At 34.3% G+C, this 14,409-nt stretch overlaps 1 protein-coding gene and 1 long non-coding RNA gene across 2 annotated transcripts in view; one reads left to right on the top strand and one right to left on the bottom strand.

Moving 5' to 3' along the window:
* Positions 1–14,409, bottom strand: part of FUT8 (fucosyltransferase 8) — a 97,701-nt gene that overhangs the window by 49,324 nt on the left and 33,968 nt on the right. The window contains exons 3-5 of the mRNA XM_069858072.1: positions 7,628–7,743; positions 7,320–7,485; positions 988–1,102 (exon numbers count right to left, since the gene is read on the bottom strand). Coding sequence (XP_069714173.1) covers positions 988–1,102; positions 7,320–7,485; positions 7,628–7,743 — 397 coding nt within the window. The remainder of the gene's footprint in view (positions 1–987; positions 1,103–7,319; positions 7,486–7,627; positions 7,744–14,409) is intronic.
* LOC138721247 (uncharacterized) overlaps positions 1–14,409 on the top strand; it is a 238,913-nt gene that overhangs the window by 22,785 nt on the left and 201,719 nt on the right. The gene's annotated exons all lie outside the window — the stretch shown is intronic.

Genomic DNA, 14,409 nt, shown 5'->3' on the forward strand with positions numbered 1-14,409 from the left:
AAAAGGAACAGTTCTCAAGAAGGAGTTGAAGGAAGACAAAGTGATGTCTGCTGCATAATTTATATGGAGTTTTTTCCCATGGAAAGGTGTATTTTTATTTAACAAGCAACAAATACACAGCCTAGTCACAGAAAAGAATGTTCCAATAGCTGAACTGTGGAATGTGAGATAATGGAAATCTGAGAAACATACTCAGTTACTTACGAAAAGATCAGACACTAGGGGTGACTATATGAAACAGAGCAGCGAGGTGCACACACACAACTTAAAACAAACCAAGTACAAATAAAACAGACTACATCAAATGTCTTTTTACTCACTATATAAATAGCTGCATGCATTCATACGTTAATAAAACTCCAAAAACCTTCAGATCAAGTTTTGTTTAAATCTTACAGACAAACAAAAGCACATATATTAAAAAGGTTTTTTGCACTTACAAATATAAGCATCTATGGGAAATCTCACACAACTGTTAAAACAATCAAGGACTGGACAATATACTAGAGAAGCACTTCAATTTTGCATACTCATATTTTTAAAATTGGCCTGCCTGTTCTGAAGTTTTACACAAGGACCTTCATATATTTTAATACTGTGTAATCATATGCATGCATTCAGATACTTCAAAGAATCAAAAACAGAAACCAAAGACTTATCTTTAATAATAACAGAAAGAATCTAAATAGGTAAGTACAACCCTAGTGAAAATTATGGATCCAAAAAAAAACCTCACAAACAAACAAAAAACCAGACCCTCCAAACCCTTCAAGATTTGCTTGAAGTACTATCATTACATATACATATAAAATAATCTTTGAAAAAAACTTTCTACTTTCTTTTGTATGTAATTCATTCACATAAAAAACCATTCTCTTATAACTGTCATGTAACTGTTCTATTACAAGGGTATAGTTAACTGCTATATAAATACTAAAAAAAAAAGAAATTAAAGTTTACCTTGATTTAAAAGCTCCACCTTCTTACCTGTAGGTAAGTTATTCTCCTCTGTACCAAATCTGTTAGATCTTTGGCCTCTTTTTCTCGCCAATCTCCTGCTCCATCTGTTTGACTGAGGTAGTACAAGTCAGTCATTATAGACCTGTAAACAACAACGGAAGAAAATCTTGAAAATACAGGAAACAATCTTAATGTTACTAAGGTGAAACATAATATGAAATCAAAGACAAATTAAACAGATATTTCAATAACAGCCTCAAATCCAGTTTCTTCATGCCACCTCCTACTCCACAAACTAAACAGCAGCCAAGAAAGACAGACTGCGTGCTCCATTTAACATATGTTCTATACACGAGTAATTACAGTATTAAACAGATGGTTTAGAAAAACTCTTAGGCCTCCTATAAAGCATTTGTTTCTGGTATATGCTAAAGGAAACTAAACAGAAAGAATAGTTCTGTGCTAAATATATTACCCAGCGACCCCAGATGAACGTGCAATAGTGATTCCTACAGCAGCTTCTATTATAATGCATTGTCACTTTGTCTCCTACAATAATCCTACTATGCTCGTGTAAGATATAATACTAGAAATATCTTTAGCACAGATAGAACAGTAATCCTATTTTTCCTAGTGAAAACTAAGTAAAGAATATTATTACAAGGTTTAGTAAATAGTATTTTCTGTGGCTTCTTCTGACTCTGGAAGAAGGTAAGCGTTCTGCCTGCTTAGAATGCCTGCATGCTACTAATACTCAAATACAAAAAAAATAATAAAAAAATTAAAATAACATTGAAAATTCAAACCAGACATGTGGCCATATTACAAGTCTGGGCTACAAAATGTGAATTTTGAGGAACTATCAAATATTAAATTGAGGTTATCGAATGCACTAGAGATCCTCCTCCTAGGGTTATGACATTTTGATGGCCATATAAGAGGATAAAAAATTCCTTGTCATGATAAGAAAAATGGTATATGACACTTATTTGCTAAAAATAGCCAGGAATTCTGTGAAAAACAGCCCAAACAATACCTGTTACTTACCAGTGTTTTACACTGACTTACTACATCATCTAGTGTTGCTGTAATAAGTATTATACCCAAATTGTTCAGCAGCAGTAATGTTCTCCTCTGTCAATCAATTGGAAGTACCATATTTACATTCTAATCTCAAATTATATCAACTAGATTTTCTTTTATGAGGTGACTGAGCTTGAAACACCATAGTCTGGCTTTATATAAAAAATAAACCATAAGACACATAATACTCAAAATAACAGTCAAACAGTTTAGGGACATTTAGAATAGAATTAATGATGCAATAGATCTAATACAGACTAATATAAAAATAACTGAACAGATAAAGAATCTGCTCCTCTTAAAGCAGTGTTTTCCAGTTTTATAGAAAGTATTACAGGTGAGTAGAAAAACTTTAAAAAGAAACCCATGCATTTTTTTTGGAGTTTGAATATATTTTTCTTCCCATTCAGGATGCAACTGTGTTGAATGTTTAAAGAAAAAATATAACTTTCAAGTCTAACCATTAAAAAAAGAATTATCCTCTACTATCATTAAAAGCAGCTGTACAACCATAGCGATATTTAAAACAAATTTTTGCTTTCCCTGGCCTTAAAAAAAAAAATCTTTTCTGTACTTGTGATGTAAGTAATCAGCACATTCTCCTTTTACTTTATAGAAATATACTTCTATGAAATACTGGCATAAAATAATTGAAAATATGACGCTTACCAACAAAAAGAACATTTTCCCTTTCAACAGTTAAGTCATTTTTCCTATTTCTAAGGAAAAAAAAGTGTTGTCCAAATTTTGTTTTTTATATTATTAGCCAAGGTGATCATGACAATGCAAAGGCTGTAGCTAAATTTAAATAATAAGCCTTATAGAAGAAATATTATTATTTTCCACCATTTTTGAAGTAAGAGGAAGGATGAGGGAGTCCTTATACATCCTCAGTGACTCAAGACTACAGGGAAAGCCACCTTAGCTCAGTACAAGCCCTAAAGAATATCAAACAATTAGTGGGAAGTCTTATGAATTCATACAAGAGTTTTCAGATACTACACAAAATCTTTTTATTTATAAACATAAGTCTTATAAAACTCTGAAGTAAACCAGGAACTGAAAAATTCACAGGTGTTATCACACAGGTATTATTATAGGGTAGTGCAACTTTAATACACTTTCAGTCACGGAGACCTTCTCTCTTTGATTGCTACTGCTGGGAAATGTGCATTTTTGAGGTTTACATCTGCTAGATTCTTTTGAGTGTGACAGACCATCATAATGCCTTACTAATACAGATTTAGAAGAGACACAGACTTATACCAAAGACTATAGTCAGCTCCACATGGAGAGCTAAAAAGTAGATGCACCAGTGATCCATGAACTCAAGGTAATTAAGTGGAGAGAAAAATTCGGCGTGCACAGGATTGTTAGAAGCTACTGTGAGCAGTAAAATGGCAGAAAAAAAAAAATCACACAGTGGCACTGTAGATATTTAGTAGGTCAAATTTTGTCTTTCATTGTATCATTAACCAACAACATCAATTTGTTGTTGTTATTTTTTTTCATATCATAAATTAAATTTTGGAGCTGCATTTTGCTCCAGAAAACAGAACAGATTGAGGACTCTGGCTATATATTTCATCTGCATTTGATTGTCACAAATAAGGGAGAAAGGGCAGGCATTTAAAAGACATTTTTTAAAGATCAGTCTAGACATCAGCCATATGACAAAAATCCATTTAAACTTGATAGAGACTTAACATCAACAAATAAGAACTTATAGAAAAAAACTGTGATGTGTTCCACCAAGTTCAAAGGAAATAATGTGAAAATATGCTCAAATACTATACATCGAACTGTAGCCAGATGCCACAAATGTCCTGATGCCAGCTGTTCCCCAAGTGGAGAAGGAATTAAACTAACTCAGTAACAGCCACTTCACAAACAACGTAATGCCAACACAGGAAACATGGTAGACAACTGGAGGATTATTCTGTCCTTTTTTGTTAACTCTATATTAAATAGTCTTTCCACGACTAAGATGAAGTTACTTTTCAATAACTGTCTTCCCTATGGCAACTACAGGAATACAATTACATATTCCACAATGCAGGAAAGTCTGCATTGGGCTATGTTGTTTCTTAAACAGAATCAGTAGTGAAATACTGGACAAAAACATCTGCCACGACCAGTGGTCTCCAGGAGAAAATCTACACAACCCCTAGGACACAGTGAAAAAACAATGATTAAGGCATCCAGCAAGAGAAGGGCCACCATATGACCACTTGCATAACAGCACCAAGATTAACCAAGGACTCTTATGCTACTTACAGAGTCACAGAAACCGACTTTATCATCTCTTAAAACAAGTCTTCTCTATGACACAAAAGACTTCCCTCACAAACCAAAAAATATCAGCCACTTTCCTTACATAGCTATCTGATTATTTGATCACTAGCCACTCTTTATATGCTTTCCCACATAAGAAGGGCATTACAAATTGGTTTAAGTATTTCGAAATAATACAAATACTTCTCATCCAAATATTAGATCATAATATATATTAAAATATCTAAAACATATGTTCATGTATACATACAAAAATACGTAATACCAGCTTCACATGCAATTTTCCATTTATCTAGGATACCTAGGCAACAATTTTTAAGACATCACTGTTCAAATTGTTAAATCTCTTAAAAAAAATTAATAACACGTCCACATGCACTTCAACAAAATAAAACTCCATCATTAACAAAAAAAAACACCAAACACCAAGAAGCTGTGATTTTCAGGGTGAATGAGAGCTTCTGATTTGCTCATTCTAAACTTATGTTATGTTGCTTTCAGGAAAAGGGATCATATGGACTGTGCAGAGGGAAAAAGAAACTGCTTCTTCCTTGGGGAGGTATGCATCCTAAGGGACAAAACCACCCCAGAGGCAGCAGTGCATAAAAGCCAAAGGATGAACACACAAGGAGCTGGGAGTTTTCCTGCAACTCATGCAGGAAGATTGAAAGATTAAAGGGAAAGAAGTGGATAGCCTGATGTCAAAGGTGAAAGAATAAACTTCCTCAGGACTAAAGGCAACCAAGGAGAACATTCTGCAACACAACATAATTTTATTGCCTAAAGCCAATGTTGTAAATACACCAAGAACACAGGCTGAATTTTGCAGAAACATTTTTGTATCTGTTCTCTCTTATGCAATTGTTTTGAACTTCCACATTGTAAAAAAAAAAAAAAAAAAAAAAAAAATTTCTTTTATTCTAGTCAAATCTAGTTTCTGGCCGTTTGTTTTTAGCTTAAACAACTTTTGCCTTCTTTGGGAACCTGACCACACAGGAACATCTACACAGATCTACTACTAAGACTCAGACCCCAGGACATTCTGCTTTTGATAACTACTGTGCCAATTTAAAGAACACTTTTACTCAACAAGAAAATACTTAAATAAAGGAAAAAAAAAATAGAAGAGCAGCTGTGATTGTTTGCATGATATTACAAACTTATTCCAGTACCACAGTGGTTTCAGACTTCCACCAGGAGATTCATCTCATAACTTCCAAGAGTCAACGAGATAGACTTCTATTATTCAATGCAAGTGAGTATACGTACAGGTTTCATCTCAACCTGACGCACAGACAGTTGTGAAGATAAGGCTGTCAGAAATATAGAAATTTGCAAGCTGGGCTTAATGAATTAATAGTCACTGGTGTAGTAAGGAAAGGAACAAGAAAAGGATTCACCCTGGGAGGCAGGGACATAAAAACCTGGCTTCAAACACACATTGTCCAATGTTCCACCATGGCAACTGCCTGATGTGATCGTGGCTATATAAACAAACAGAGCAGTAATGTCTACACAAGTGATTTTGTTCCCATGATGGACATCAGTAAATCTAGTACTAGACTATTTGCTCCAGTTCTGGCACACGCAGTCTACAAGATATATCAAGAATCAATGATGAAGAACCCTAAAAGGAAATAAATACTCTGGAGAACAAATATCTCTGAGTGGAGGTAACTATCGAAACAAACTGCCCAAGGAGGTGGCAGCTTCTGTCTTAGTTGACCGTTTAACTGAAGAACTTAACCCTTTTGGAAAAATCTGCTTCAGCCAAGCGCTACTTTAACATTAGTCAAACATACATAATTACACTCGGCAGAGAAATAACAGGATGAAATGTAATGGTCTACTCTATACAGATGATAACTCCCAATAACTGAATGGACCCTTCTCACTGTAAACTCCATCAATCTGTGACAAACTGGGTTTTGGAACTGTAGAAGATTAAACTATAAAATCTAATGGACTAAATTATTTGCTCACATGAATAATAAAATTCATATTATTTTTAAACTATGTTTTAAACAGTGTTTACATTATCTTCAAATAACTGAAAATTCTTACTATTTTTCCCCTTTACTCCAGTATTATTTTTGAAGGTTCATGCTTTACTACTGATGTTCACACACGCAAATCTCAGTTTTTTGGGAAAGAGATACTTGTTTATGGTGGTATATTTAGTTAATTCACGTATTTTCTTATGACTATTTACTACTGAAACGTAAATTGCCATTACAATTCTGCTGGGAACATAGAGTTAAAAATATAAGAGGCTTACGGAGAGATTCTACTGAATTTTTAACACTTCCTTGATTAATTTTGTCCACCGTGAATAATAAAAAATTTACTTCACAATGGGGAGGCCAGAAGGTCAACAATAACTGCAAATGTAATTCCAACACACCTTTGAATAACATAATAATGACAATGTAATTAAAGGTCAGTTCTAGCTCAAATTTTCTGTTACGTTCCAATTACAAAAAGAAGTGACTTTTCCGAATGACAATGAGTCCTGAAATTAAGATATTGCCCAATTTTAAAGCGATTCCAATTATATAATATCCCAAAGATCAATGTAACTTACATTCTAGCATTTATGATAAGCACAATGAGATATCTGAAATAAATATTTTTAAGTTTTTTTAATGGTTTTGTCATATGTAAAGTTATGCACATACACACATATGCAGACAGATACAACTGGCATCCAGAACCCAGATCTTCTGATGATAAAAATGAAATATGTATCAAGTTAAAGGGCTATACTCTATCTGTATATATAATATATATATCTAAGCTGGATATATATTTTATGTTCCACAAAATATAAGTAAAAATTTTATGTTCACACTTCAGACATGATATTTTAGCCCACATAACAGTAATTTATCCTAAGAGATTTTTAAGCAGTATATCAGTAGTTTACTTAAATCAATCCATGATCCTTAAAACGTACATGCAGAATCAACTAATACAAGTACCTTTCCTGATGACCCAAATCAGACAGAAATTCATCAATGCGTCTTTGCAGTTCACTTCCTTCTAGACTTTTCAACTTCTTCAGTTCACTCTGGAGGAAAAACCAAAGTTCCTTAGCCCCATTTTCAATCCTCCTCCTCAATATTTCATGGTCTTTTCCAAGGCCTCCTATTTTTTTAGAAAGAAAAACAAAAAAAACACAAAACACATTAAAGCATCACCAACCAAATTATTTTTTAAGAAACCAATACATCTGCCATATGGAATATCAAAATTTGGTTTAGAAGTAAAATAAAACTTATCTACCAACCAGCTTCTGTCCTCTTCTTATAGTTTTCTATCTGTTCTTTGGCCTTTAAAAGTTGCTCCTCTAAAGCATGTACCTTTCCTGCAGCTGGTCCCTGATCAACGGGACCATCTGGTATCCTAGGATAGAGAAAATAAAGAAATTATATCATTTATAAATGTAACTGCTATTTCATAATTTATCTGCAGGAACAATTCAGCTGTCCTTTTATTTTTGTCCCACACTGTTTCCTGCTGATAAGCCTTCTTGGCATTTTCTTAAAACAAAAAGAAATTAGACATGTTAACATAAATAAAGATTTTTAAAACCTCAATCCCACAGGAGAAAAACTGTGCATAACTCAGCTGCAGCACACAGATTCAATCTGATGTTAAACTGTACTGTTTGTGAGACTTCTGCCCACTGACAAGACCAATCCTAGGCTCTATTTGTGAAAACAGTATTCACAGAAGCTTAACACAGACAATTTGTTGGACTGATTGGCTCACAAACAAAGCTTAATCGAGGGATGCACCCTAACAAGACTCAAGTTCTGGCTACTTTTCATATTTACACATGAAATACAGTCCAGTCTTGAATCCTGGCTATATATTAAGAGGATCAGAGCTCCAGCACCGGGACTTTTAAGTTAAGTCTTCCTACATACAGGGAGAAGATTATTTCAAAGCATTTTCTGGACTCAGAACAAGATTCTAGCTTCCTAAATGTGCTATTATGATAAATTTTATAAAAGTTATGGTATTCTAAACTGCTGGTCAGCTAAAAGAATGCTAGATACTGTAACACTAATTTGTGAAATCTCTGGTATGTGAGCACAGGAGAAGCAGGGAAATACATATCCTGAAATCTATGAGCCATAAATCAACATTGAGGGTATTACTGAGGTTTGCTCATTATCTCAACTTGAATCCACATATTAATAAACTGAAAACTTTCATTTTTAGAGAAATAAAGTATAGAAAGTAGATGTTACTTTCTATTTGCCTCACAAATTAAAAATAAAAACCCTTTTCATCTCTAGAGAAATGACAGTACTAGTGGATCCAAGGATTAAAATTTATTACACCTTTTATGAGATTTTTGTAAGAGCAGACCCTAAAATGGAGAAAAGGAAGTATATGTGCAATGAAAAGTCTTGAGAATTGTAAAGAATACAGAATTCCTGCAGAACATGAAGATGATTCTTCATTTGTAATGGAACATGAACATAAAAAGAAGGGAATGTTCTCTCCACACACACATACACAGAGTTTCAAGGTACCATACAGGAAGACTCCTTGCCAGAAGAAAGATGCCTCTAATAAAGAGAAAAGAGTGGTTAGAGCGAGTATCTCCACCCTAAACCAGAAATTACAGCTTTCTAAAGATCCTACTGAGATGTCATTAACTTTAATGTCTCTCAGATCTGGATAATTAAATACCAATAAAAATTTAGGAACTGATACAAAGTCTACTTTCACTTGAATATTTGTAAAGGAAAAATACCTAATGTAAGCATCACGAAGGTATATCACACAATGCACAGCATTTAAGCTCCTTTTTGGGAAGAGGAGAAGTGGGGAAGTAGAAGAGCCTGACAGAATAGCCTGTACATAGCCTGACAGAATTCCCTGCAGCCAGAGACCTGGACAGCTATGTGTTTTCCTAGGAGCTCGGTCTGAGCTGACGCGTCCCTTGAGCCCATCCTTCTGGCAAGGCTCACCCCGGTTTACATGCTCCTGTTCACTGCACTCCTAGGGGGTTGTTTAAATCTCCTGTGGCTGCTTCCAGGACTGCACTCCCACATCAGCTGCTACATGGCAGCTGCTAGGACCAAAAATCAGGATCTGCCAGCCCCTCACTCCCCATTGCGGGGGGTTCCTCGCTCCACAGAGCATGTTTTCTGTTTCAGTCTAGTGCCTGGCTGCAGCAATTACCGTGTCTGCTGCAGTATCTCAAAGACTGAGCTATACATGCAATTGATACATGTAATAGAAAACAGTACCTTAAAATAATATTTAAATTTTTATCAACTCAAAGCTATTCTTGAATCTAAGTCCCTTTCAATGTTCACTACAAGCTTAGTGGGCCAACAACTGCCCAGAATAATGGATAGAACTACTTGAATAGATTTGCTTATGATTAATTGATCCTGAGTTTGCATTCTATCCCAGCCAGGGCCAACTACATTAGAGCAACTATAGCGCGCTCTCAAAATTAAAACCCTACCTCTTCTTGCTGAAGCTACACTCAGAACCATGAGAACAATGTCTAGAAATACTAATGTTTGGTTTTATTTGTTTGGTTACGTTTTGCTGTTTTCTACTCCTGTTCTGTTTTATAACACATGGTCCTATTCAGACAAGAAACAGGTTATAAATTAAAAGAACTACAGGTTCTACAAAATGTAGTAATTAATAAACTCTAGGAAGTAAATTTATATGGAATGTGATGTAATGCAAACACAATATGAACACATTTACCAAGATTCTCTATTTCCCTGAAGAGAACTATGAAATTACTGGTACCCATACTGTCAGGCTTATCCTCCAAGAGAGGATACCACTAATGCACAATAAAAGAAAAAAATCTTACTATCACCCAGCAAGACACAAAGAAACACACAGTAATCTACTAGTGTATTGGAAAAAAAAAACATCTAAGACACAGATAAAGGCATACACGCAAATTTTCCAGTCTCCATTTAAGAACATCAGACATTACAAAAGTAGCAATTTTAAGCTCCTCTCCTCCCAAAAGCTTGGCATCATCTAGATGCAATAGCAACAGCCTTTAGAAATCATACCATAATTCCGCTACTAAATAAAATTTTCAGGTAAAACTACATTACATGCAAACAATGAAACAACATTACGTAATGCTTTGATTTTATTATTACTACCTATTGAGTTTCCCTTAAATAACTACAAAAATTGTAGTAAAGATCTCCCATTTTGCTGTGAGATCTATGACATCTGTAATAAGTATTCTTGAAAGGGCTCTTCCAATTCTACTGGATATAGAATAGTAAAATAACAATCTATACAAAACTCAGTTTTATTACCATTTTGCACTAATGGGATCTAGGTTGCTTCTAAAATCAACCCAGATTTGTTCACATAATACTGTTTATAAAAACGTAAGGACTACAGTAACTCTCCAAATCTCATTATACCACAATATTCATGCACATAATTTCTAAAACTCAGGCAATACAAAACAGCTTTAATTCCATTTATCTTCTGCATCACTAAGATACATCTGTGCCTCTTTATAACCCACAAGTAAGGTTTTTACAAAGCACAATATTGGCAGAAGAAAAATTACAGTAATTCCTCACCAAAGGCTTTTTCAAATGCACTGTAAAAAACTAAGTGGTGCCTGAAGTCATTTCAAGTCATCTAAAGTGCATCACAAAAATGTACTCTGTTCCTAAAGGAATATTTTTATTTCAGGCAATTTTCAAAAAGAAGCAACTGTTCCAACTTACGTTTTTGAGAATGTACATTCTAAAAAAAAAAAAAATTTCAAAATTACCTCACAAAAAAACTTAAAAAAATGTGAACTATTCTTGAGCAATATGGGTAATAAATTACAAATATTTAAAAAAAAAATCAAAAGAACATTATGAAGTTTGTGAAATTAAACATATAAATGTTGAGCAAACAAATGGATCTCTTACTGCCCTAAAACCTTAATTCTACTCCTTAAATAGCCTGAGTGAAAAAAAGCAACCAGGAGCAAGATTACAAGATCAAATATGACTTACATATCATACAGCAAAAAAGGGCTAAGCAAGACTTTACAAGGCTTTGTAACAGATACATTTCTCAACTTTAGAAGGGTTGATCTTGCATGCACATAAGGTATGTTGCATAAAGCATGTGTTTTGTTTTCTTGTTGTTCTTGTCTTGGTGTTGAGGAGCTGCTATATAAACTGGCAGTAAAAAAACACTCAAATCTCAAAGTGGAAAGACCACTTCTGCCACTTATAGATGGGTGGATGAAACTAAGTGCAGCCCCACTCCTATTCTCAACCATCCCAAAGGAATGACACCTTTATAAGGCAAGAAGGAAGTCAAAGGAATCACAGGAACACATTATAAATGCAATTATTATTATTGCTAGGCAATTGAAATGCATTGTAAATGTATTTTACCATGTAACGAAGGTCCCAATGTAATTAAAGAAGAAATACCAGTTTTTCCCAACTTCAAAATGGGAATTGTTACAACATATCCTTTAATACACTATTGAATTATTATAACCATACCCATTTTCTGTCCCTTCCTCCCTGCCCTGAGTAGCTATTATTAATGACACAGATAATGCATTAATTTTCTTCCATTCACAAAAGTGGTTTTGCACACCAAGATGAACTCTGTTAACTTAGATCTTCTTACCATGCAAAAGTTTTATCTATGTATGTCAAAATACTTCAACTAGTGTCATTAATCAATTGCATGTTTATTGTTACAATTTTCCAGGTAAGCAGTCTCCTCTTGTTTAAAGTCCTCCCCAAAGAACCTGAAGTTAGAGTTAGTATCGAAATACGTTTAATTCATGCATTAGCTTAACCTTGTTGTGTGCCATAATATATTCTGTATCTTCACCACAAAAATTGTGCTTTTTTTCAGTTGGAATTAAAAAACTCTTTAGTTCTCTAGATATAAAATATTAGTGGACAAGGGCAGTAAAACCAAGTTTTTACCACAGTGTACCACACTGGTGGTACAGGGTAACTGTAACCAAGTCCAACTTGACAATGTGGTTTACCTTAACAGTCTACATCAGTGTAGCACGTAATCTTAAGCACTCAAGATTACATAGTCAGTATCAGTAATCTGAGCTTTCGGTACAAAACCAAAATTAAACCAAATTCAAATAATAGTTCCAGCCTTTCTGCCTTTGATCAATAAAGCCTAAAACAAATGATGTCTTCACTTTAAAATGTTTAACTGGAGCAAAAATAATTTTTCTTTCTAATTTTAATTCAATTTGTGAAGTTAAGAATTACTTTTCTTTCTTTAATACATGTTCATAGCAGCAGTGATCTCTTCCAGGACACAGGAACTGAAGCCATTAACCGTTGGCCTCATTTTAAATAACCACATTGCTATAAAACCACAAATGGAATGATTTTAAAGCTAAAAGTTATTTTTAACACCAGTTGATCTATCTAGCAAACAAAGATATAAGATACTGAATTTCTACATCACATTTATGATTTAATATTTTAATGATGCAGGTTGACCAGGATATTTATCAAACGTATGTGTGAAGTTTCTGTAAAAACAGTATCATGGGTTTTACTCAATAAAAATAATAAAAAGGCTCTACATTGTGATGCATCACTTCCCTTGACCAATCACTTGACCAATCGCCTTTCACTTCCAGCAAAAAACTATGCCTGAATATCTTCCAGTCACCTGCTGGCTCATTGCTGGCCAGCACTGAGTACTGAACCTGGAAAGTAGTTGCTGTTCAGATTGGCATTTTAAGCTTTCTCACGCAAGAGTTTCAGCTTCTGTGGTGACATACAACCATTCTGAAAAAGAGTCTCAAATATTTTTCAGCAATATATTCAAACAATTCCACTTAAGACAGTTTGGGATCACCGTATCTAATTCTAGAAACCTGCAGCAATTAACTGAATCATACAGAAGGAATGTTGGAATATTCTAATCTAAACACTGGAATAGAAGTAAACTAATATTTTCATTTTTATAAATCATGGAAAATTATCAACAGTGTAAGGTATTATTTAAAACTTGGCCACTGAAAATTTAATATTTCTCTGAATATAAACAGGTTAGGGAAACAGAGAAAGGTTTAGAAAAATCATCACTGCCAAAAACTAAGCTATGTCTGTACCTATGCATCTCCTGTACCTACTGCCCCCTTCCTGGAGGGGGAGTACCCTGTCATCAGTAAAATCAAGAACACTTACTGTCTTCTAGGCACCGTGTAATTTGAACCGGTTATATTTCAGTGACTGTGCAAAACATCACATTATCAAAACATGGGAAGCTGAAAGCATGTAGGGTGGTAATCTTTACATTCAAAGCCAAACATCTCCCTCTGAGGTAAGAAACCCTAAGGCTGACTATTAGTGTCTAATAATAAAGGAATTTAAAGATATTGTATTTATTCAAACACAGGATCTTGCATAAGTTTCTTCATAGCAGCATACTCTACAATACACCCTTTTGTTAACAAAAATACATGAAAACTTTTGCCAATGCAAATATTAATAAATTGAGCTTAGAATACTACAGCCCACGAAGCCATTCATGGTCATATTACTCAAGGTGAAGATAATGCTTAGCGTAGAGGGCACATGGGTCAGTAGCTTTTCTCCATATGAATGCCAAGGTGGTACTTAAGGGCAGACACATTCAAAATTAAAACATCTGTTTTTCCTAAGCTAAGAAGCCCCAGTTAGCATGCAGCCATATGTGCAGTGCATTCCAGAAACCAGGAACAGAGTGAAGCAAACACCATAATGGGATTTAGGAGGAAAGGTATTCATATCACTGCTACAGAGTCAACATGTGTGATTTCATTTGAGAAAAAGGGAAGAAACAAACTGACTTAAAAGATAAAGTAACAAGAACAGGACTAGAACCATAAAACATCCTAATACAGAAAATGCAGATATTTGTATGATTTTTCCTGTGATTTATGAAGCAAAATGGCAAGGCAAAAGATTAAAAATAACATTTGATCCTGAAGGGTATTAAAAGACAAGTCCAAAATCAATTTTTTATTGCCAAGGAAAAATCTTCCAAGAGCTGTGATAAAGA

The sequence above is a fragment of the Phaenicophaeus curvirostris genome, chromosome 5 (assembly GCF_032191515.1).
Source record: "Phaenicophaeus curvirostris isolate KB17595 chromosome 5, BPBGC_Pcur_1.0, whole genome shotgun sequence".
NCBI lineage: Eukaryota > Metazoa > Chordata > Aves > Cuculiformes > Cuculidae > Phaenicophaeus > Phaenicophaeus curvirostris.